The following is a 24,621-nucleotide window of genomic DNA, read 5'->3' as shown; positions in this document are numbered from 1 at the left end:
GTTTTGCTTTGCTTTCATCTGTAGTATGGGTCCATTGGAAAGCAAGCTTATTTTTGGACGATTTTTTTGCCCCAGGAATATGAGATGAGTATGACCTGCCGTGGACTATAATAGCTTCCGTTGTGGAGTGTCTCCTGGGTTCAGATAATGTTGCAGACATTTGAGATGTGTCCTCTCTGAGCCTCACAATAACCCAGCAGAGTTGGGTATGATTATGTTCATTTTTCAGATGAGGAGACTGAAGGTGGGGAAGGGTGAAGGCACTTGTCCAAACTCATACAAGTAGAAATGTCTGGATTTATTGTCAGAGTGGGATGGGTGCTATGGCCAATATCTGGGTGAGTGAACATCGTTTAGCAGGAGGACCAGCCCTCTCCTTACCGATGCCTCCTTGGTGTTAGTCTCTTCTGATGCTGACTTGGCAACCTTCTGAATGATGGGGGCGATGTTGGTGGGACCGTAGAGTTGGAGCTTGGGAAGGCAGCTCTGATAGGCTTCCACAACTCCTTGAATTCCTAAGGTGAAATTGGGAAAGATCAGTAGCACTTCAGTATCTCCTTAAATCTATGTGCAATCAAACACATGCAGAAATAAAGCATTAAATTGCCCCAATAGTCCTTTTCAATGTCACATTTATGTCCTTAAGGTAAAAAGGAAAACACCACATCACTGGTGGTGTTGCCCACACTCCTGATGAAATCATTCTCTTTAAAGGCTCAAGTCAAAAGCAACCTTTTCCACAAACATTTCCCTAATATCCCACTTTACACAAAAGATTTCATTAGGTCTTCACAGCACAATGAAATAGATGTTATACCCCTTTTATAGGTGATGAAACTGAGGCTCGGGGAGGCTAAATGATCTGCCTCAGGTCACAAAGCAAGTGAGTCATAGTCTCAGGATTCAAGCCTGGGTCTTGCCTGGCTCTCTCTAAAGGCTGTGCTCTCAGCCACTAGGCAAGTCAGCTTTAATGTTTCTCTAGATTTCACACCACCTGCTGACTCTAGTCTATATCACCCTCGGCCACCCGTAGGAGTCATGTGTACATCATGTCATCATCATTATTTAATGGAATATGTTGAGGGATTTCTTTTTTTGTTTTTGTTTTTTAATTTTTTTTTCAACGTTTTTTATTTATTTTTTGGGACAGAGAGAGACAGAGCATGAACGGGGGAGGGGCAGAGAGAGAGGGAGACACAGAATTGGAAACAGGCTCCAGGCTCTGAGCCATCAGCCCAGAGCCTGACGCGGGGCTCGAACTCACAGAGTGCGAGATCATGACCTGGCTGAAGTCGGACGCTTAACCGACTGTGCCACCCAGGCGCCCCTGTTGAGGGATTTCTAGCTGGAAATAATGGAACACTGACCAAATCCTTTGAGAAGGCTCTTTCTGGCACAAAACCATAAAGCTTCTTGTTTGAAGTCACTGAGGCCATATCCTTTGCCAACATGCTGAAAGTGTCAAATGATTTCCGTGTTTTCCCCTCTCTTTATTCCTTTATACAGGAGGAAGTTGTGAAAAATCCCTAATGAAAACTTGGAAAGCGGAAAGAGGGGTAGCGTATCACTGCCCATTGGATAAATTTCTCCCCCATGTTTCTTTGGCAGAGAAATCCAGAAATTACTATCAATATTCTTGCTGTAAGCTTAAGACCTCTTCTGTATTCTGTCTTTTAAAAATTTTTTTTAAATGTTTATTTGAGAGAGAGAGAGAGAGAGAGAGAGAGAATGAGAATGAGTGGGGGAGGGGCAGAAAGAGAGGGAGACACAGAATCCGATGTAGGCTCTGCACTGTTAGTGCAGAACCTGATGCGGGGCTTGAACTCATGGACCATGAGATCATGACCTGAGCCAAAGTCAGATGCTTAACCAACTGAGCCACCCAAGCACCCCTGCATTCTGTCTTTTATGGCTATTTTCCTGCTCTGTTATTATGGCTCTCTGTTGCCTTTGGAGTAGTAAGTTTATTTGGATAGAGAAAGCCTAGCTGTCTGCTGTGGACAGATGACTGTGGATAACTGACACACTGTATCAGAGCAGAGAGACAAAAATAGGAAAGGTACACACGGAAGGGATGTGAGACCTTGGCTTTCTTTTATGTGTGATTTACCTGCACATTCTGGGTTGTCTTCATTAAAGTTGATTGCGAAGTCGTGAGAGACCTAGACACCAATTAAAATTTAAAAAAGGAAGAAAGGAGAATTACAACTTTAATCCAGTAAGGAGGCACTGGGGCTTAGAGTTTGCAAACAAATGCCCATTACATTCATTATGTGTTAAGCAGCAGGAACCATTTTAAGCCTTTACACAATCAATCTGAGATGGAGGGTGAATTCTAAGCTCCCCGTGGAGTTGAGGTGACAGGAAGATTTTCTAGAATCAGATAAATGCTGGCAGGAGGGGAGAATAAGGCATATAAAAGAAATTGAAGAAAAGATTTCAGAAAAATGTAACTCCAAATAGCTTCCAGATAGAACTGGCCATAGGCTGGAGGCTTAGATTTGGCTGAACTCTATTTGGACCCTCAATAACCCAAGCTGTCTGCTCAACATGGTGATGGTTATAAAGGCTCCAGCTAAGCTGTTGACATTTACGAATCATTCTAACATTATATGCAGAAATATAGGGCCAGAGGATTTTCAGATATATACAGGTAAAATGGACTCTATTCCTGGAAAAGTAATAAAGTAATATACTTTTTAAGCTTCCAGCACAAATTCCTCTACCTGGCAAGACCAGGTAGGACCATAAGGTCGAATAAAATATTGTTTACTTTTTTTGTTTCTAAAACCTGATAAAACAAGAGGGATGTTTTGGCATCTGGACATTTTTATTGGATCATTTGGAATTATATAGAGACTTGCATTTCAAAGGCTATTTCCAAGCATTGACTCTATTAGGTGCTAGAAAATAGGTCACTGTGTGAAAAGACCCCTCTTTTCTTAGTGTTCATGCTAGCCCACATTTCTTTGCCCTGAGAACTTCCAGGAAGTCAGCTGACTTCTAACCATCTTACCTGCTTTACTTACCTTAAGTCTTTCGCAGGCCTCCAGAGCCTGCTTTGCCTGCCTAGCTGAAAGTTTTGGGGAATGAATGTCCCTGGCAAGTAGCCCTTAATCACTCACTGGATGACAGGATATGGTATATCAATACCCCAGCTCCCTTTATCTCTTGGGGTCTGTGTGCACTCTACGTTGTCTTCCTGGAGGCCCCAGAAGAATTCAGCTCTGGCTACCCCAGTGGTAACTGGCTTGTTAGCATACCCTACGTTGACTTCTCCCCATTTTCCCACCCTCTGTTGAGCTTTCCTCCACCTCTCAAATAAACAACTTGCATCCAAATCCTTGTCTCAAGATCTATTCCCAGGAAAGTGCAAACTAAGACACAGGCGCTTGTGGCTCAGTTTCGAGACAAACTCTGAGATTTTATCCTAAAGAAGTAAATTGTGATGACCTTGTAAACTCTCTGGGGGCACCCGGCTGATTGAGACCACCAGTGCCTATTAGAGCAGAGGGGAAATTAGGCATGGCAAAGGGGCATTTGCATGGCTTTGTGAGAGCACAGATGAGGATATGTGAGGGATGCCTGTTAAGACAGCATCCCCATCTGAAGGGGATTGCATCTCTTCAGCTCTGCTAATTCTTGCGTGTGAAATCTCTTAATCTCAGTGTTGTTAGTTCTTTTAGTTTTTTCCAGAGAAGCCAGAAATCTGATATTTTACATGAAATTGCTTAATTCTTAAAAAAAATTTTTTTTAAACGTTTATTTATTTTTGAGAGACAGAGAGAGAGCATGAGCGGGAAAGAAGTAGAGAGAGAGGGAGACACAGAATCTGAAACAGGCTCCAGGCTCTGAGCTGTCAGCACAGAGCCTGACGTGGGGCTCGAACTCACGAACTGTGACATCGTGACCTGAGCCGAAGTCGGACACTTAACCGACTGAGTCACCTAGGCACCCCTGAAATTGCTTAATTCTTAAAAAAAAATTTGTGTCAAATATAATACATTTTTGGCCTGAATAATGTCTACAGGCCACCAGTCAGCAACTCCCAGTCTATGTTCTTCCTCTCCATGTGCTCCATTTCCAACAAAAGCTTCTAGAAGTCTGTAGCCATGCCCAGCAGGGAAGACAGTATGGGGTATAAGGCAAACAAGAAAGAGGACAGGTCAGGGAGACATGCCACTCCATCCAGTGCTCACTTCAGCAGTATCGGGGAGATGGATTCCCTTTTTACAAAAAGGACACAGAAGGGAAAGGCCCTTGGTCTGACAGCTCTGGTGTGGGAGCAAACGTCAGCATTTTCCTCCTGCCTTGAGACTCAATCGGTAAAAGAGAAACTGATGACTGAGCAGTATTGCTTCCACTTGGCTTGCAGCTCAGAGGAATTGATGAGTTTGGAGCAGGAACCTTGCTGTCTCTCCAAGGCCCTTCCTCCTGGGGGAGCAGAGTTCTCTCTGGAGAGCGTCCCATGGGGGCATCTGGTATACCACAGCACAATGCCTCAGCTCCACTGCAGTGCAAATCTCTCTGCACAACCTTTGTCTTCTTTGTTCATGAGAAATCGGTATCAAATAGGACTCCAGTGTTTACACGGGAAGCTTTCAGCTCCCCAATACTCTAAGCCAGAGTGCTTCTCCTTTAGGACTTCTCTGTATCTCTCTGCCACACAAGCCTGGTGCTCAGAGACTTGGCCTAAGGGATTCTGCAGAAGTCCTCGTCATGGACTTTCACAGTTGGCACTGTGATCAATAGGATCTTTCTATAGAGGACACCTGTGTAGATAGGTTCCGAGACAGTGGAGATCAACTTCCTGAGCGTCTTCTCAGTTTCTGACCATACCTACAGGAAGCTCAACAATGGGACTCTTCCTGTGCCCCTCTGGGAAGACTCATCCAGAATACCAGGAGATTGTTTCATCGAAAGGCTCCAAGGGGCTAATTTCACTAGTTCTGAAGACCATTTCTGAGTTTTGGGGCTCTACTTAGATATTTTTATCAAGGGCCAAAAGAGTGAATTCCTATGAGGGAAACCCAAGTTATTCTTTTTACACCAGAGGATCTATACTCACTCACCGTGTACTCTGGGGGTATCCTGGCACCGAACCCAAAGGCCGGGAACATTTTGTCACTGGAAAAAAAAAATAAGTTGCTTCATTTGTTCACCCAATGAGGAAGAAAAACATGAACCTGTGTTACCTTGCTGGGACATTTTACTCTGCCAAATGCTGACTCATGCTCTTGATTATCTGTGGTAACAGGAGATAGTGGCAGCGTGGATAATTAAAATCAAGAAGGAATCCCAAAGTTCATTACAGTCATTAGTCTGCAATTTCTTCCCATAAGTTTTTGCTAGATTTGATACTGAGGAATAATGGTCCAGGATTTCCTCACCTCCCCAAGCCTACTTTTCTGTCTTTGAAAAGTGATCATGAATTAGGTAACTCCAATGGTTGACTGTGTTAGGGTTTTTCATATATATAATCTTATAAAATCTTTCTAGGGAGAGATCATTATTCTCATTTTACAGGTGGGGAAATGTCTTGGGAGGTAAAGTGACTTGTTCAAGATCAGGCTGCTGGTTAGAGCCAGAGTTCAAATCCAGACAAGTCTAAGCCAAAAGGGGATATTTAAAAGCAACAGGAAGCTTAGAAGGCTGGCTAATTGACAGAGCTTGGTTCCATCTACAGGACTCAGTTTTCCCATTATTTTATTTCATACAAACAAGGATAAATTATTTACATGTCTTTTCATGTCTTCTGAATGCAAACGGATGCTGTTTTTTGGTATTAGTATCTTTACATCTGCCACTGCCTCTCTGTCCCAAACTGCCCCTTGCCCCTCTCTTCAGCATAATACTTGCCACAGAGTGTGTGCTCCATAACTATTTAATGAAAAGATAGCCCATGAATTGAATCATGGCTTGGTTTCTCTTAGGCATATTGAAATTTCTCTCTTTAATTTATTCATTCACATATGTTATACCTTACCTCGTACTTTACTGTACTAGAGGTGAAATGATGGGGAGAAGAATGAACCTTAACTGGCACATCCAATCTGCCGGGTATGATGCTAGGCAATGTACATGTTTGTTTTAATCCTCACACTCCCCTTGAATTTCCACCTACTTATTATTCCTATTTACAGATGAATAAACCGAGTCTCAGAAAAGCTAAGTGGCCTAAGGTGTTTACCAGGGAGGATCGTGTGATTCTAAAGCCCGTGCCTTTTCTGTTGTCCCATTATACTTTAATGATTATATATAGCATTAAATGTGATTTCCTTCTGGCACTTCCTTCTGGCACTAACTGATCCCCTGACCAGACAACAGGTAAGACTCTCTTTAGGCAAATTTTGTGGGGTTCTGGAGTATTGCTGTCAGCAGAGGAATGTTCTTCTCATGCCATCTACCTTTTACTTTTCCATTAAATATACCACCGAGATTTGTTCTTGGAACAATTCCTACATTTCTCAGTTCTTTGCAGAGTTAGTCAAGGAGAAAAGGAAACTCATTAGGGCTCACTGTCCCTGAATGGCTCTGTCAATAAGAGGGGATGCCCCCCTCCCCACAAGGCTGACAGAGAAGTCAAAGTACCAAAGCCAGATCTTCACCCACCACCGACTGACAGATTTAGAGGTCATTAGTAGCCAATGATGGCTTTGATAAAACTTCACCAAATGAGCCAATTTGAGCAAGGTTGGGTAGGAGATAGGAGGAAGCTAGCATTCTTTGAAATTAGTCAAATTCTCCAGAAAATCACCAGCTCTCCCTTTTCCTCACTGTTGTGTAGATATGGGCTTTGTGGTGCACTGCATCTAGCAGGTAGCAGAAAAGGTATTAATACTGATAAATAGAAAAACACAACAGTTTATAAAGGATCAGCCACAGCTCTGAGAAAAAAAATACTTCTGGTCCTTGGAAATACTGAAATACTTTGCCACAGTAATTCCCACCCCCCCCCTCCCCCCTTAACCAAGACAAGGGCGGGCAGCTGTGAGAGCGAATCTATGAGGGAGATTTCAGAGGCCCTTTCAGGGTAAGTAGGTATGGAAGAAAAGTTTCTGGGTTGGAGAAGGGGTCCTGGTTCTTCCAACCCAGAGATAGCTCCGAAAAGTCAAAACAGAAATCTAGAAGGTTCCATACCTTTTATTTTTTTCTTTGAGGAGTTCGGGAAGGGTGAGATCTAATATTCCATCCATTTCTAATCACCAAACCAATGTTCCAGCCTTAAGGATATTCTTTTTATACCTTCCAAGCCACCCTGGGGATTTGAGGTTTGCTGAGCATGATGCACTGTTATGTAATTGAGTTTTAAGAGCAGGGAGGCAGGGAAAACGCCTCACTTACAAGAGGAATAATTAATAACCCAGGAGGGCATCAATTCTCTGAAGTTAGCCACCACGAAGTCTCTAACTAACAAACATACCAAAGAAAAACTTTCAAGCATAAGCACAATAGATTTACACTTCCATTCTTCCTGATTAAAAAATAAAACTAGTCAGAGAGGAGTCTTATGCAAGAGGCAAGAGAAGGCAGGTTGAGCACACAAGCAAGCATCCATATGCCAGCACTTCAAAGAACTTGAGATTGGAGTAAAGGGCACTCAGCACTGAGTGAAGGGGCCACTCTGCAACTACTAGGAACATGATTGGTGGAATCTGTGAACTTGGAAAACTCATGAGCATGTTACCACATTGCTAATGGCAATATTTCTTACTACCGGAATAGAACAGCATAAAATACAATAAAAGAGCCCATGGTCTTCAGTGGTAATGAGCATGGAGTCCTGAACTTCTTAGGGAATGACTGATGGTTAAAGGATCTCCAGATGGAAGACTTATTTTCAAACACCATTTTAACCCTCCAGTTAGGGAAGACTTTGAGACAAAGCAAGAGAGTAATAAAAATAAAGACAAATGACCTCATCCATAAGGAAACAGAGACCGACTCAAGGCAAACTGGCATTTCAGAACACCTAGACACTTAATTAAGACTGTTCTCTAAGGCAGTGGTCTTAACACTGGGGTACATGGAAATGCAATGCCCTTCTGGGGATAGTAGGGCATGATTTTATTTATTTATTTTTTAAGGAAATCAGTATTCAGTTCCTCTGCTCCTATGTAGTCTCTGCTGAAATTGATCTTCTGGGAACAGGTGTAATAGAAAGACCTGCTCTCCATTCACACCTTCCCTTTCACAATTATCCTTCTCCTTACCCATTATGAATCTTAACCACAATGGTGCATTGTTCCTTAGTGTAAAAACTCTGCAGCAGAAAATAAGGGAATGAGGAAACAAATCCTTTTGCAAGTCGGGCAGTTGCCAATTTTTGCTTTAAAAAGTTGTAGAAAGTGCATATATCAGCTGGTAGATCATTAAAAATACATTGTGGTGATAAACCATTATGTGATTTTTTTTCATGTATAACTTAGAGTTGAAAGAAATGAGTAAAACTGCTAGTCAAACTCTTTCCATTACCATGTACTTATTTATAAGAACAGGTTTTCTTAGTATTTATATTGGTAAAAAAAATTGGAATAGGATTGAAAGTAGACTCTTCCGTTTTAGTAATGGATAGCATTCATCTACAAATTGTACACTAATTAGGGAAAACCCCTCACTATTTGTTTCATTAAAAGTTTTCATTTTTTATGGGCAATAATGAAATACCGAAATTTCCAATACATTTGTTCTTTTGGTCAATTATGCACTAATAATGATTGTAATAAAAACTCAAACAGAAGATTTTAAAAAATACTTTAAACCTTTTCAACATAGAACATTTTAGAAACTAGATATTTTAAAATTTATATTTTTATTATAGAAATGCATGATACAGTGACCAATAAAAGAATTTTGAACCCAAATTTTAATGATACATTAGGATGAAATTCTATGGGGGAGGGGAGTGAAAATACAAGTTCATGAAAAAAAGAAATAATTAAAATTCTCAACTCCAACTAAAGAGCTTGTTCATGCATTTTTAAAATGGATGATGGATCATATAGCTATGGCATTTACATTCTACTGGATGCATTCACAAGAGTTATGTAAGAGTTTTATTTTTAAATGTTCATATTTACAATACACTAGAATTTCCATTCTTTGCCATTATTTAAACTCATAATGGAAAACATTAGATGTCAATGTAAATGTAAAAATGTGTGAGGTTACACATTTTTATAAAACCATTTTTAGGGGTACATGCTCAAAACCAAAAATTAAAGTCATCGGTCCAAAATGTCCTTCAGATCTGACACCATAATCCTTTTTCCTTTGTGTTCAGTTTATTTTTAAACCTAATTAAGAGTGTCAAAGATAATAGCCTCTATCATTTACTGAGTATAACAGGCCGAACATGTGCTAGCTAGCCACTGTACATCTAACCCTTACAACTGCTCCTCAAGGAAAGTTAGAGAAAACTTCCACTTGAAATCAATGACACCAAGGCACATGGAATGTAAACCTCAGAACAGAGGTAGCTGAGCTGGGGTCTGAACCCAGGGTCTATTTGTCACTGGGACCCCATGCTCTTTCTACCACTCCTGTTGACTCTGCCCTTTGTAGGAGGCTGGTTGGGTCTAATGATTCAGAATAATAAAGATAAGTCCATTCATGTTCTAATAACAACTGAATTTCCCAGAACTTACCATCCTCAGAAGGCCTTCCTTGACTACCTCTTCTCCCACAAAGGAGAAAGTCAATCGTTCTCTTTTTATGCAGTCCTCGTCTACAGTCAGCTGCCCTGACCAAGCTGGGCTGCGATTTATTTACAAGCCCTTTTCTCCCTGAGACTGTGAACCAGCTAGGGGGAAATTATGCTTTGTTAATTTATCTCTGTCCTTACAACACCATGTGAGGTACCTGGCAGCCAATAGGTGCTGCTTGGTCCTTAGCCATTCCATCTGACCCATTCTCTCCCGATTTAACGCTGGGTCTCAACTTGGGACGCCCACTAGAATTAAAAATCCCGATTCCCCAGGATGTACAGCAGACTAATAAACCTCTGGAGTGGGGCCCAGGTATCAGCATATTTTAAGACTGCCCGAATGATTCCAATGTGCAGCCAAGGCTGAGAACCACTGACTGGTGTTGGTAGAGTAGAAAAGGTAGAACTGTGACATGAACCTATCTTTGGATTCTAAACCCAGTACCTGTCAGATTGGGTATCAGTTCTAACTTTGCCTCCTAGCACACCGTGGAGGAAGACTCCTGCCTCAGGTGCTGAAACCTCCACCTTATGCTGGGGTGGTCGCATCCATAAAATGGCAGTCTGTGCTTCCAAGCACCGTATTCAGTATCTATACTCTATCGATAGCAGACAGACCAGCCTTTTATTGGAGGGCATTCCAGGTGGTCAGAGATCCATACCTCTGCTGGGCTCACAGAATGGATGTCACTTGGTCTTGAGCAGCCTGACCAGGATGTTCATAGGAGCTGGACAAGTGCTACAACCAACAGGGAATATATGAGCTTATGTGTGTGTGTGTGTGTGTGTGTGTGTGTGTGTGTGTGTGTACACACATACATGTGTGCATGCTTGGCGACTCAAAGGGGAGGGAATGGGCAGTGTTCTCTCTTTCGGAGGCATAGAGACAGAGTGAGCTGGCAGGACTGTCTTCTGGCCTTAGGACCAGAAATTTGTGGAGAAGCTTCCCCTTCAAGGCACCCTGAGAAGGGCTTTATGTGTCTCCCAAGCTGTTCTACTTCATTGATCACCTCGTAATGACCCCTTAGCAATGACTGTACAAGGCAGAAAGAAAACCCTTGGCTGTCAGAGGCTGGGAGCAATTTCTAAGGCTCATGGGGATTAAAAACCTCTCTGTCTCTGCAGGAGGGGGAACGACGCCTTCTGTCAGTTTTTATTCAAGTGTTTCTTTTGAACATCAACCTCAGTGACTTTGATGTGAGAATAAATTAATTCCAAAGCCCCAACTTGAAATTTCCTGACTCTGCCTGTCTATTGTCTATCCACCCACGCAAAGGAGAAACTGCAGAACCTTGTCAGTTTTCAAGTGAGCGGCTTGCATTACACATTCTTCCAGGGAGTCTCTCAAAAGAGCGCCTGGGCTTTTCAGTTCTTTTCTTCCTTAGGCATTTGCCCCTTTTAATGCTGAGCTGCCTTCTTTATATGTATACGTATATGTATATATGTACATGTATACGTATATATGTATACATGTACATATATACGTATACATATATGTATACATGTATAGTTCCACTGAACTGCGGAAACCTGATTTTCCTGGTCAGATGGGCTGATAACTTCACTATTTTCCTTTTAAAATTTTAAAAAGAATCATTTACAGTAATTCTTTATGTAACCCCTAAGGTATAATACCTTACTTTTATGTTGAATCTGTATTTTTGAGTGAATACTAAATGCTCTCCAGGCTTTGCCTGGCTTTTATATTATAAGAGGATAATAGCTCTAAAAGATGTATGGGTCACTTGGATTGTATCTGCATCCTGCATGTGAAGTAACCAGGAAACAGGAAGTTCAGCGGTTTGTTCCAGATCATCCTGTAAATCTGCTGCAGGACCGTAGCCAAGGCTCTGGGCATTGGCATCTTAGTTTCTGGTCAAACCACCAATTTTCTCTTTGGATTCGTTATTATACTGCCTTCTCCCCTAGAGTCTGAGTCAATTTTATTATTAAGCAGCATGTATTTATAGTATTGTATCGAGTGCTTTACCTACTTTATCTCTTTTATGAGCATTTCATGATTTAAAATTAGTAAGAATCCTGAAGATACATCCTCTCCCTTCTTTCTTGCCTCTTATGTATATACTAAATCATGCACTAAATCATTCATGTGCATGTTAGGAAAAAATGACTGTTTTGGTATCTTGGGTATGGCTGGAGAAATTTCTGGCAGTGGGGAGACAATTTGTCAATTTTCTCTCTCCTTGGTAGAACTCTCCATATGATATATACCCTCTCTAGGAATACTCCCTGTATTTGGGCCAAAAGAAATCAGAGCTGAAATTCAAGTTGTCTTCACAGTCGATACCTCGGTTAAGTATAAGAAGTATCACTTTAACAAAGTAATTTAAAATGCTATTGCCCTCTGTTCTAACTGTATAAGAGGGCAAGTGTCAGCAAAGGCCTGAGTGTTTAAGGCTGTGTGATTGTACTGGATCTGTTTATTCATTCCCCAACTGCCCTCACACCCAGTTGAGTTATTGAAGATAACCAAGCCGAATGCAGAGATTCACCAGCAGGAGGACACAGATGAGATTTTTCCTATCCCTCTCCTGTTGGTTTCTCTGCACATTCTGGTCACTAGATTGTCTCATCCCCTCTGGTGCCTGGGGCAAGGGGTTTTTAATATACCTACCACTGGTTATGACACTAGAAAGAACAGAAATCATGCTGTCCCATAAAATTTCTCTGAAACTAGAGGACAGAGTCACCTTCTTTATTTTCCTGATTTAAAGGCTCACTTTATTGCTTCTTATTACTAACTAGCCTTGTTTTACAAACACACTAATGACTCAACTGAGATGTATCCATATTTATATTTATATTCGTTCTACCTCAAAGAACCTTCTTGAACATGTGAACAACTTCATCTCAACCTGGAAATACTGGAAAGGCAAAATAAATTCAGTTTAATGTAATTTATGTAAATCACAATTCTCTTGGTGGGAAAGGTCAATATTTACCATCAAGGAAAAATAACTGTAGTACCAATCTGATCTCAAAACCATGTTATCTATATACACACATACAAACACACACATACACACACACTTCTGTGGATGGGCACACACATGTGCACGTGGGCAGACACACACCCTCTACTAATGTTAGCTCTGAAAATAGCTCTGAAGTCAGTGAAACACAGTGATTAGGAGCTTAAATGGTAGGAGGAAATAGATCTCAGTTCAAATCCTGCCTCAGGATGAGTGACAGTGCACAGCTTAACCTCCCTGCCCAGTTTTCTTTCCTCTTCTGTTAAACAATACCTACAACATAAGGTATAATGTGAGGGTTAGATTCAAAAATGTCCAATAAACCAGTGCTTCTCAAACTCCAAAGTGCACACAAATCATCTGGGAATCTTGTTAACATGCAGATTCTGATTCAATAGGTCTGAAGTGGGGCTCGGGATTCTAAGTTCCCAGGTGGTGCTATGCTGCTTAGTCCATGGCCCAAACTTTGAGTAGCAAGACCCATTCTGAAACTTCACAAGATGGAAAGTAGTTTTGCAAGCCACATAAGAAAGCTGAGAAAGGATATTTTGGTTTTGGTGACCCAGGTGAGCATGGCATGAACTCAGCTTCTCTAGGTGTGGAGAGGATAAAATTTGGGGCAAGGTTCTATTCTGTGGCTTCATGAGCTCAGTATGGGTAACTGCTGACTGCACGTCTGTTTTCCTGCCAAGGATCATCCAGGGACCATCAGAACCCACAGAGAGATTATAAGACCTGGGACGACCGGAGGTCTTGTACCTGTCATAGTCTTGGCAAATCTCACCCACAGCCACCAAGGCTTTCAGGTACTCGTTGGGTTGGTAAGGGTGGATGTAGTGCAGGGAACAGCTGTTCCTGGGGTCCCCATTTGAGGCAGTGAAATCTATAGCTACCTGGAAGAGAAAATAGGAGAACAGGTAGGTTTAAAGTGAATGCATCTGGTAGGAATTGTGACCAGCCACACAAAAGACATGGCCAGGGATGGGAAAAGCAGCACATCGCGTACCCTGCCAAGAAGGAAAGTGAGGGAAGTTATTAATCTGGTTGAGGCCATTTCTGTAGTCTTCCATTTTCCTCTCCCCCAATCCCAAAACAGAACTTGAGATTGACACGGAGGTTAGAAAGCCCAGCCACTGCGGATCCACGTTGCCAGGCAGCAAGAGGAAGGATGGAATATCTGCCCCTGAGTTCATAATTCACTAAGAAAAGAGTCCTGTGCTCTTCAGGCAGGACAATTCTGATTGTGAGGCAGAGGTAAAATCCCTTAAAACTACATTCTGTGTTAAAGATGTGGTCTGTAGAAGAACGCCATTGTCATACTTTCGTGTGCAGCCAGTTGCAGAGAGACGTGTTGAAGTGGTTATAATGAATTTTTTGCAAGAAGCAGCTTTGAGTGAGGCATTCAGCGAGAAGTCCTGCCCATACCAGAGAAGAAGCTGAATGCTATGGCATAGTCGGTGGGAAGCAGAAAAGGGAGTCCTCTGCCTTGTCACCAAGGAGATATTATCTTTGAACTTCTGAGATTTTTTCTGACCCCTGGCATCATTGTCTAAATAAAAGTTGACCCACTTAACACTCTTAACATCAACAAACAACAAAAGGCTCAAGCCTGGAGGGTGCTAAACTGAGAAGAAACATTTCTTCTGGTTTCTAGCATCATTACCATTTAAATAAAAGTTGGCCCAGCAAACACCTCTCAAAAAAACCAAACCAACCAACCAACCAACCAACCAACCAACCAACCAACCAACCAACAAACAAAAAAACTTTAGCTTGGTGGGGGGTAGAGAGAAAGGATGGGGGAATTAAAAGGAGTTGTAGTAAAAGACAGAGATGTTCCTGTTGTGTCTTCCCTTTCTCTTCAGGGCTCAGCTGAATCCACTTACTAATGACAGAGAGGCTTTATTTTCTCTTTTAATCTTGCAGATGGGAAATGCTACATGCATATTATTTGACAACATTCCATTATGACAAATAATTGGAATATCCCATTGGGTTTATTTAGGGTGGATGTTATTTCTGGAAGGACAGAGAAAAGGTGCTTTGTGTTCTGTTTCTGCTTCTGAGAGATCAGCCTATAAGAGTAAGGTTGATAGGGGAAAATGTCAGCCACACCTTATACTGTAATGCTGCAATCCAATCCACATGACTAGAAGAAGAAAAGCAATAGGCTACCAGGAGTTCACTTACACTCCCCCCCTTTTTTTTTCATGAAGTTATTTCTTATTATCACCGATTTTGTTTCCCCTTTTCTTCTTCACCTCTCCCAGGATTATGTTGAAAAGAAATTTAAGCAGGATGTAAATTCTATTTTTGGAATAACCAGATGTTTTCAACAAGGGAGTACCAGCTGATAAGATGCTAATACTAATAATGTTTCAAAAGGAAAAGGTCACGTGGAGAAAAACTGCAAGGTGCTTTCCTACCCCTGAGATGCTCTTACTTTAGATAACAAAGGGGAGAGGACTAGCCCTTGTTAAAACCCTACTCTGTGTCAGACACTGCGCTATCTGCTTTCCAGGTATTATGTTATTTTATTTTCATCAAAGAACTCTGGAAGGCAGAGATTGTTATTCCTTTTCATTGATGAAGACCCTGAGGCCCACAGGTGATGAAATTTCCTGGTGATGGAGCTGGGTTCACACCCCAGTCTATACGGCTCCAAAGGCTTTTCCTCCATTATGCCACTATATACCCCAAAGAAAACATAAGGCTGTGGCTAACATGCCAAATTGTCACATGGGTATGTTTATGACTATAAAGAATGGAGAGGATTTAGCCTGGAAGTAGGGACACTAGCTACAAGGCAGCTAGAGTAATTTAGGATAGAATGGCCTTGAACGAACAGCTGTTTATAATCAAAACAGTTGTAAAATGTAGAAATAGGGCAATTAATGTGTGTGTGTGTGTGTGTGTGTGTGTGTGTGTGTGTGTGTGTTTATGATGTTCTTCATCAAGGATCACCACAATCCTTTACCTATGCTTCTTGAGGCTGCAGTTGAAAATTGTCCTGTGTGTTGATTACCTGAGTGTCAAGGGTATTCCATAATGAGAAAAACATGCTGGTGTCTTGATATAAAACCAGAGAGTAAAATCAGGTCATATAAACACCAGAGGGAGAAAACATCCATAAAGAAAAATGACAACTCAAGAAACTTAAATGTCCCCCTTGCCTCCCCAGGCATGGGCAAGATCCTCCAAGCATTCAGGCACCAAGTGGCAGCATGCAAGCCCAGATATAACACCCGAATGGGTATGTTGTGTTATGGGAAGAAGTGTGTATAATGTCTGGGTGAACATACACAGATTTTGGCAACAATACACTTTAAAATAAAGCCACACATCATAGGGTTGGGACCAAGGGAAGGTAAGACTGGTGACGAGGGTGTCAATTCAAGAAGGACTTCATTCCCAGCTGACCCTACATTTGCACAATCTTGAGAGTGATTGCCTCTTTTTAAATTTTGCATTGTAGGCGCCTCTCTACTCTCCTGCTTCTTCATTCTGGCCCTATTTTGTCATTTCATTTCTATCAACTCTTCATCCCCAGGCTTGGAATAATTCTGTTATGCCTAACAAACTAGTGTGGGGCAGAGGTGATGGTGAGAAGGGGATTGTGACCAGAGATATTAAGGATAGAAAATGAACAGGATTTGGTGACCGACTGATGCCAGTTAGAGAAAGGGAGTAGCTACATTTCTTTGAAAATGGAAACGACATCTAGAGGAAAATGGAACCACCTAAAGATCACTGTTAGAAGGTTGGTGTTGGGCTGCCTGCTCTTGGTGGTGCTGTTTAGACATACAAACAAGCCTGATGGAAATTTTAATTTTTTTTTTCTGTAGGCAGACCTTTGCAGGAGGTGGGGGCAGGGCTCCACTTTTCCCATGGGGATGGCCCCAGTATCTGTGACAACCACAGAGGCCATTCTAGCTCTGGAGACTCTGATAGAGCTTTGGGAAAAGGTATGAACTTAAAAATTAAATGGTGAAAAAGGAAATAAATCAATGATCCTTACCACCCACCCCTTTCTATAGTTCCCATTCCTCATAACAAAAATATTTTATCATTGACTAGAAAGCAATGGACAGTCTTAAGTACACAGCAGCTGAAAGATTTGTTTCCCTGGCAAGTGATGGTTTCTAAAGTCGCCCTGATGAAGCTGGAGATAAAATATCTTCAGGAGGTGGCCTTCTACCAAGAATTCTCTGTGCTCTTTAAGTTAGCATTAGTGGAAGGAGAACAGAGTGAAAGGTTAGATTTATTTTAAAAAGCAACAGGGAGGCAGTGAAAGACGGGATTAAGTTGAGAAATAAAAGCAAGGAAATGACTGAAAAATGCCTGTTTGTGGAGGTGGCTGCTGACGCCTGCTTCCTGAATGCTGGTGAGCTTGCAGAGCGGCTACGTTTTCATTTTCTGATATGAAGCATTTACGAAAGCCTGTGGTTCTGGTATGTGCTCCAATCTTCCCAGCAGGCGGTCCAAGAATAGGCACCCGCCCGTTGCCCTCCCCTTCTGCCCAGGAGGCCTCGCTCATCATTAAGCAGAGCTGTGGAGCAGCTTTGCAAGACCTTGTAAAGTAGGAATGTGAAATTTTCCCTCCATTGCCACCAAGTCCCCAGTGCAGAGCTGCTTCCTGGAAAAGGCTGGAAGCCAGTGATGAGCATCTATCATTGGACATTTTTAGCTTCTACACAAAACAAGCCCACTCCTCAGATTCCCTTCTCTGCCTGTGACAAACAAGCCATTTGAAACCTCTTGGGTGTTTTCTTTTTTTTTTTTTTTAATTTTTTTTTAAACATTTATTTATTTTTTGAGACAGAGAGAGACAGAGCATGAATGGGGGAGGGTTAGAGAGAGAGGGAGACACAGAATCGGAAGCAGGCTCCAGGCTCTGAGCCATCAGCCCAGAGCCCGACGCGGGGCTCGAACTCACGGACCGCGAGATCGTGACCTGAGCCAAAGTCGGAGGCTTAACCAACTGAGCCACCCAGGCGCCCCCTTTTGGGTGTTTTCTAAGCGAAGCTGCTGGGAACCAACCTCTGGTTAGTTGCCTAATCTCTCTGCAATCAACGTGCAGTCAACCTTTGCCATATCGTCTGCTGGGGCAAGAGATTTGTTTTTTGCTTGTTTTATATTTGTATACAATTTGGATCTGTAACAATAAGCCTTGTAGGTGGAGATACCGTTCAGTCTGAACCATTTCTTAATTGACAGATTAAACTCTTGTGCTTCTCTACCTCCTCAAAGCGCCACTGTGGGCAAAGAAATAGGAACCTAGACCTGATGGAAAGGACTCCTGAGGTCACCCCGTTCATTTCCTGCAGACCGCAAAGCATTCCCCTCTTCAACCCAGGGCTCATTCTCTTTTCTCAGAGGTCTATACCAGAGTCCACCAGTGTTTAGTCTGGGATATAAAGATGTAAAACTTAAACTGGGACACAGTGTGGACATGTGTTAGTGTTGGAAAGATTTCCTGAGAAATAGGAATAGCTGGCCACCTTGTAATACGTGTTCTTTTTCTTTAGGCTGAAGGTTAATATGGGAGGAGCCACTTTCAGCTTATTATAGCAATATTATATTGCCAAAATGTAGACTACAAAATCAGAGATAAAGGAAAGCAACATCATCCTTAATGTTAAAAAATTAGAAATAATAAAAATGGCCATCTGAAAATATGAAAAAATACATTTTTGAGGGTCACCTGGACCACTTGAGAATCTGATACAAGATTTATATCCAGTCTCCCAAAAATGCACATACCTAATTCTGCACACAATTTAGGGAGGTCAAGGATGCCGCCAAGGACAATCCTTGTTCCTCAAGGATTCCACTGGCGAGCAAGTTATGTTTTGGTTTCTTTTCCTTTCTAGATTTTATCTCTCTCTCTACATATATATAAATATATAAACATTTTACCTGGTTGTAACCATAGGGTGGCTCTGCTTTACATTCCTTTTCTTCAGTTAATGTTATGTCATAAACATGTCCCTATGTTATCATCAATCATTATAATCATTTAAAATGACTTTATCATAGGGTACTTGTACCCCAATGTTTATAGCAGCACTTTCAACAATAGCCAAATTATGGAAAGAGCCTAAATGTCTATCAACTGATGAATGGATAAAGAAATTGTGGTTTATATACACAATGGAATACTACGTGGCAATGAGAAACAATGAAATGTGGCTTTTTGTAGCAACGTGGATGGAACTGGAGAGTGTTATGCTAAGTGAAATAAGTCATACAGAGAAAGACAGATACCATATGTTTTCACTCCTATGAGGATCCTGAGAAACTTAACAGAAGACCAAGGCGGAGGGGAAGGAAAAAAAAAGTTAGGGAGCCAAACCATAAGAGACTCTTAAAAACTGAGAATAAACTGAGAGTTGATGGGGGATGGGAGGGAGGGGAAAGTGGGTGATTGACCTTGAGGAGGGCACCTGTTGGGATGAGCACTGGGTGTTGTATGGAAACCAATTTGACAATAAATTTCATATTTAAGAAAAAATAAATAAAATGACTTTATCATAATCCACCTAAATGAGTGCTGTAATTTACATACAGCTTATCCCTGAAAATCTGTTTTACAAAGTGCATCTTTATGCATCTGGGAAAGCAATAACTTTCAAAGGAAATGGTGAACTCTTCTACCATTTTCTTTCCAAACACCTTATGGTGCCTGTCTCTTCTGTGCTGTCTATAATTTTGTGTTTTGTGTGTGAAATTCTAGTTATCTAATTTTATTTTTGGCTGCTTTGCCATGTGCCAAACACAGTGAACTCCTCCTGCAGCCCCCACCCCTGCCCTCTAGTCTGTTCCACCTCCATCCACCTCCTCCAAGTCTCCCCTCTGACGGTTGCCCTCCAGGTCTTATGACCCGAGGATTTGCATGAGGAGATGGAATGTCCTCAAGAGCGCCCTTGACCTCCTGAAATTGCCTGCAAAATCGGGTGTGTGCATTTTCCAGGGAGAGGATATGGATTGTGTATCAGATTCTCAAGTGGTGCCGCTGACCAAAAAAGAATCATTGACTAGGGCTCTTTTTGGCATTGTTAATCTTGTTCACTCCACTGAGGCTTCTCTGCTTATGGTCGGATTCTAGCCTGAAACCTCCCCTATTTTGATACTCAAGTTGCTATCCTCCTTTTCCTCTCTTGCCCCATCTTGCCAAACTTCTTTTTTTTTTATATGAAATTTATTGTCAAAGTGGTTTCCATACAACATCCAGTGCTCATCCCAACAGGTGCTCTCCTCAATGCCCATCGCCCACTTTCCCCTCCCTCCCACCCCCTATCAACCCTCAGTTTATCCTCAGTTTTTTTTAAATTTTTTTTAACGTTTATTTATTTTTGAGACAGAGAGAGACAGAGCATGAACGGGGGAGGGGCAGAGAGAGAGGGAGACACAGAATCTGAAGCATATCCTCAGTTTTTAAAGAGTCTCTTATGGTTTGGCTCCCTCCCTCTCTGACTTTTTTCCCCTCCCCCATGGTCTTAAATTTCTCAGGATCCACATAAGAGTGAAAATATATAGTTATAGCAGCGCTTTCAACAATAGCCAAATTATGGAAAGAGCCTAAATGTCCATCATCTGATGAATGGATAAAGAAATTGTGGTTTATATACACAATGGAATACTACTTGGCAATGAGAAAGAATGAAATATGGCCTTTTGTTGCCAACCTTCTTGAATGAACAGTTCTTTTACCTTCTGTTTAGACCCTAACTTCTGGGTCTCCCTGTCTCATACTGCTGAAATTGCTCTTTCAAAAGGTGATATGTGCCTCTTTATCACATGACCCAGTTTTTTATTCTTCACCTTCTTGCATATGGGATTATTGCCCTTGATCTTTTAATATTTTCTTTCTGGTCATTTGGGTTACTGCCCCGTCCTGGACCTTTTCCTCTGGCATTTCTCCTCCTATGGGTTTCCCTTCTTCTCCTTGCTGCCTAACGGAGATCTTCTATAATTCCCTGAGACGCCTTTTCTCTGTTTTCTTCTCTCTGGCCATCTCATCCAAACCCATATGTGTGCAGCTTCTACTTCTCTCCTGAAACCTAGGACCATATTTATAAGTGCCATCTCGACACTGAGAGGCCTGAAAGTACCTCCATCATGTCCAAAATAAAATCCATCATCTCGTCGGTGGCTCCTCTCGATTTCCATATTGCCGTGAATAGGATCACCACGCTTTGTCAGTCAGGCACAAAAGATCTGAGTCCTCTGGACTCATCATCCTCCCTTGCCTTCTGTCTCTTCATTGGATCGATCATAGGCCAAGGCTTATGGGACTCTCTTTCCACAGTGCCTCTGCTACTGTTGCCCTGCTAATTTAGCCTCTTCTTACTTGTCGTCAGGATGGTTAATCTCTTCCTGCTTCATCTCTTTGTTTATTTATTTATTTTTGACAGAGAGAGAAAGAGAGAGAGAGAGAGACACAGAGAGAGAGAGCATGCACAAGTGGGGGAGGAACAGAGAGACAGAGAGAGGGAGACAGAATCCGAAGCAGGTTCCAGGCTCCGAGCTGTAAGTACAGAGCTGGACTGGGGCCAAACACACAAACTGCGAGATCATGACCTCAGCCAAAGCGGAAGTCAGCCGCTTAACCGACTGAGCCACCTAGGCGCCCCTCTGCTTGCGTTTCTTTCATAATTTCCTCACCACCTTCAATGCCTTCCACCAAACACTCCCAGATTTGGTTCCCTAAAGCATGTGCCCAGCTGCTTCAATGTCCTGCTCAAGATTCTTCTGAACATTCCCTTATCCACCATATTACTTCAAAATTAAAAGCCCTTCAAGTTCTTTTTTAAAAAACTTTATTCATGGCACAAAAACAGACACAGAGACCAATGGAATAGAATAGAAACCCCAGAACTAGACCCACAAACGTACGGCCAACTCATCTTTGACAAAGCAGGAAAGAACATCCAATGGAAAAAAGACAGCCTCTTTAACAAATGGTGCTGGGAGAACTGGACAGCAACATGCAGAAGGTTGAAACTAGACCACTTTCTCACACCATTCACAAAAATAAACTCAAAATGGATAAAGGACCTAAATGTGAGACAGGAAACCATCAAAACCTTAGAGGAGAAAGCAGGAAAAGACCTCTGACCTCAGCCGTAGCAATCTCTTACTCGACACATCCCCAAAGGCAAGGGAATTAAAAGCAAAAGTGAATTACTGGGACCTTATGAAGATAAAAAGCTTCTGCACAGCAAAGGAAACAACCAACAAAACTAAAAGGCAACCAACGGAATGGGAAAAGATGTTCGCAAATGACATATTGGACAAAGGGCTAGTATCCAAAATCTATAAAGAGCTCACCAAACTCCACACCCGAAAAACAAATAACCCAGTGAAGAAATGGGCAGAAAACATGAATAGACACTTCTCTGAAGAAGACATCCGGATGGCCAACAAGCACATGAAAAGATGTTCAGCGTCGCTCCTTATCAGGGAAATACAAATCAAAACCACACTCAGGTATCAGCTCACGCCAGTCAGAGTGGCCAAAATGAACAAATCAGGAGACTATAGATGCTGGGGAGGATGTGGAGAAACGGGAACCCTCTTGCACTGTTGGTGGGAATGCAAACTGGTGCAGCCACTCTGGAAAGCAGTGTGGAGGTTCCTCAGAAAATTAAAAATAGACCTACCCTATGACCCAGCAATAGCACTGCTAGGAATTTATCCAAGGGATACAGGAGTACTGATGCATAGGGCCACTTGTACCCCAATGTTCATAGCAGCACTCTCAACAATAGCCAAATTATGGAAAGAGCCTAAATGTCCATCAACTGATGAATGGATAAAGAAATTGTGGTTTATATACACAATGGAGTACTACGTGGCAATGAGAAAAAATGAAATATGGCCTTTTGTAGCAACGTGGATGGAACTGGAGAGTGTGATGCTAAGTGAAATAAGCCATACAGAGAAAGATACCATATGGTTTCACTCTTATGTGGATCCTGAGAAACTTAACAGGAACCCATGGGGGAGGGGAAGGAAAAAAAAAAAAGAGGTTAGAGTGGGAGAGAGCCAAAGCATAAGAGACTGTTAAAAACTGAGAACAAACTGAAGGTTGATGGGGGGTGGGAGGGAGGAGAGTGTGGGTGATGGGTATTGAGGAGGGCACCTTTTGGGATGAGCACTGGGTGTTGTATGGAAACCAATTTGTCAATAAATTTCATATATAAAAAAAAAATAAAAAATAATAAAAAAAATAAAATAAAAGAGCTGAAAAAAAAACTTTATTCATTTATTTTGAGAGAGAGAGAGTACAAGCGAGGTAGAGGGGCAGTGAGAGAGGGAGAGAGAGGATCCCAAGCAGGTTCCGCGTTGTCAATGTAGAGCCTGACACAGGACTCGATCCCACAAACCGTGAGATCATGACCTGAGCTAAAATCAAGAGTCAGCCACTCAACCAACTGAGCCACCCAGGCGCCCTTGCCCTTCAAATTCTTAATCCAAACCACTTCTCCAATACTCCCCTAAATATACCCCGTTTATGGATATTAACCCAAATAAGGTTTTGGTATTTATCATTAGGCTATATGGATGTGTAAACATTTAAGTTCATAGGATGTTTTTTGAAGCCAAAACTAGTATCATACTTATTCATCAGGTTTCTTGTTTTTCCTCATCCTTCCCTCTCCTTTAAGGTTAGGGTTTGATCCATTGTAATTCAATAAAAGTACCTAATACACATCAGCCTGGCACCTGAAGGGGAAGATGCTCCACTTTTGACATTCTTAAGGTAGAGTCAAAAGCACCAGGCATCTGTGGAAAGTGCAAAAGCTTTCTCTCAGCCCCTGTTTGTAAAGTGTACTGGCCAGGGTCTTAACGGGAAACAAATGGCACACTCAGAAGGGATGATCCAGGAGAGCTTAATAAAAGGACAATTCAAAGAGTTTCAGGAAGACTGAACTGCTAAGGGAGGGAGAAGGAGCTGGAGCTGAGAAGTAGTGGTACCTACATTAAGGTGGTACCTCCTCAGCTGGGGAGGATCAGCAGGGGTGAGAAAGGAGGGGAGGGCCAGCCTGGGTCAGGCAAGCCATGTGGACGCAGGTTGTGGAGCTAGGGACCCTGTGGGGATAAACTTCTGTTGTTCATGGGGGCTGGTTCTTTGCAGCACAACTCCAAGGGCAGAGCAAGCCCCTGAAGGTTGAATAGAGTTGTTCGAGTGCATGGAATCTATAGACTCCAAACCAAATCAATAGTGCTCTCCCTTGAAAACCTATAAATAGTTTCCTGAATTGCTCCTTTGCCTAAGACTGTGGGACACTATTTCCAGGAGCTCTCCTATATGACATTGCTGGCTTCTCTACCTCTATGTGTATACATCAGTGCAACAGCGAACCCATAGGACAGCTGGAATTAGATGTGTGTGCTCACGATGAACATGTTTGCTACTTTCTGTACGTGCCAGTATGCATGCAGGAGGGCTGGGTGGGTGTGCCTTAGACTCTAAAGAAATGACCAAATTCTATAATTAACCCATACCTATTCAGGAGTAAGTGAACCATGCCCCAAGTTTAGAGAAGATATAGGCAGACCCTTCTGAGATTAGAGGATAGGATTCTAGCTAAGGAGAGGTCAGTCTATAAAACTACCGCTTTTCTCAACCCCTTGCAGCTCCTTTTAGTCCTTTGAGTACTGCCGTCCCCGTCCCAGAAATACACTGGTCCTGTCTACTCTCTTGGGCTCAGACCTGGACAAAAAATTTAAACCCATCTGCCTTGCTTTTCTCACATGACTGATCCAGTCAAGGGAGCTAAACAGGGCTGACCTTCACGAGTACACATCTGCAAGATGGGGAGCAGAAGCTGTTCAGACTGTTGTTCTCTTGTTTGCCGTGTTGCTTTCCCATAGGTTTTAGCAGATCTATCCTTGCCATCTGGGATCCTCTTT

At 42.1% G+C, this 24,621-nt stretch overlaps 1 protein-coding gene across 3 annotated transcripts in view; it reads right to left on the bottom strand.

The window, feature by feature from the left end:
• Nucleotides 1–24,621, bottom strand: part of CPNE4 (copine 4) — a 603,237-nt gene that overhangs the window by 13,498 nt on the left and 565,118 nt on the right. For all 3 annotated transcript variants that reach the window (XM_045037596.1, XM_019810707.2, XM_003992123.5), the window contains 4 exons: nt 13,459–13,592; nt 5,073–5,127; nt 2,111–2,162; nt 382–515 (listed from right to left, as the gene is read on the bottom strand). In XM_045037596.1, coding sequence (XP_044893531.1) covers nt 382–515; nt 2,111–2,162; nt 5,073–5,127; nt 13,459–13,592 — 375 coding nt within the window. The remainder of the gene's footprint in view (nt 1–381; nt 516–2,110; nt 2,163–5,072; nt 5,128–13,458; nt 13,593–24,621) is intronic.

Source organism: Felis catus, chromosome C2 (genome assembly GCF_018350175.1).
Source record: "Felis catus isolate Fca126 chromosome C2, F.catus_Fca126_mat1.0, whole genome shotgun sequence".
NCBI classification, from domain to species: Eukaryota; Metazoa; Chordata; class Mammalia; order Carnivora; family Felidae; genus Felis; species Felis catus.
The sequence above is the reverse complement of the archived record's forward strand: the minus strand, read 5'-3'. Positions and strand labels throughout refer to the sequence as shown.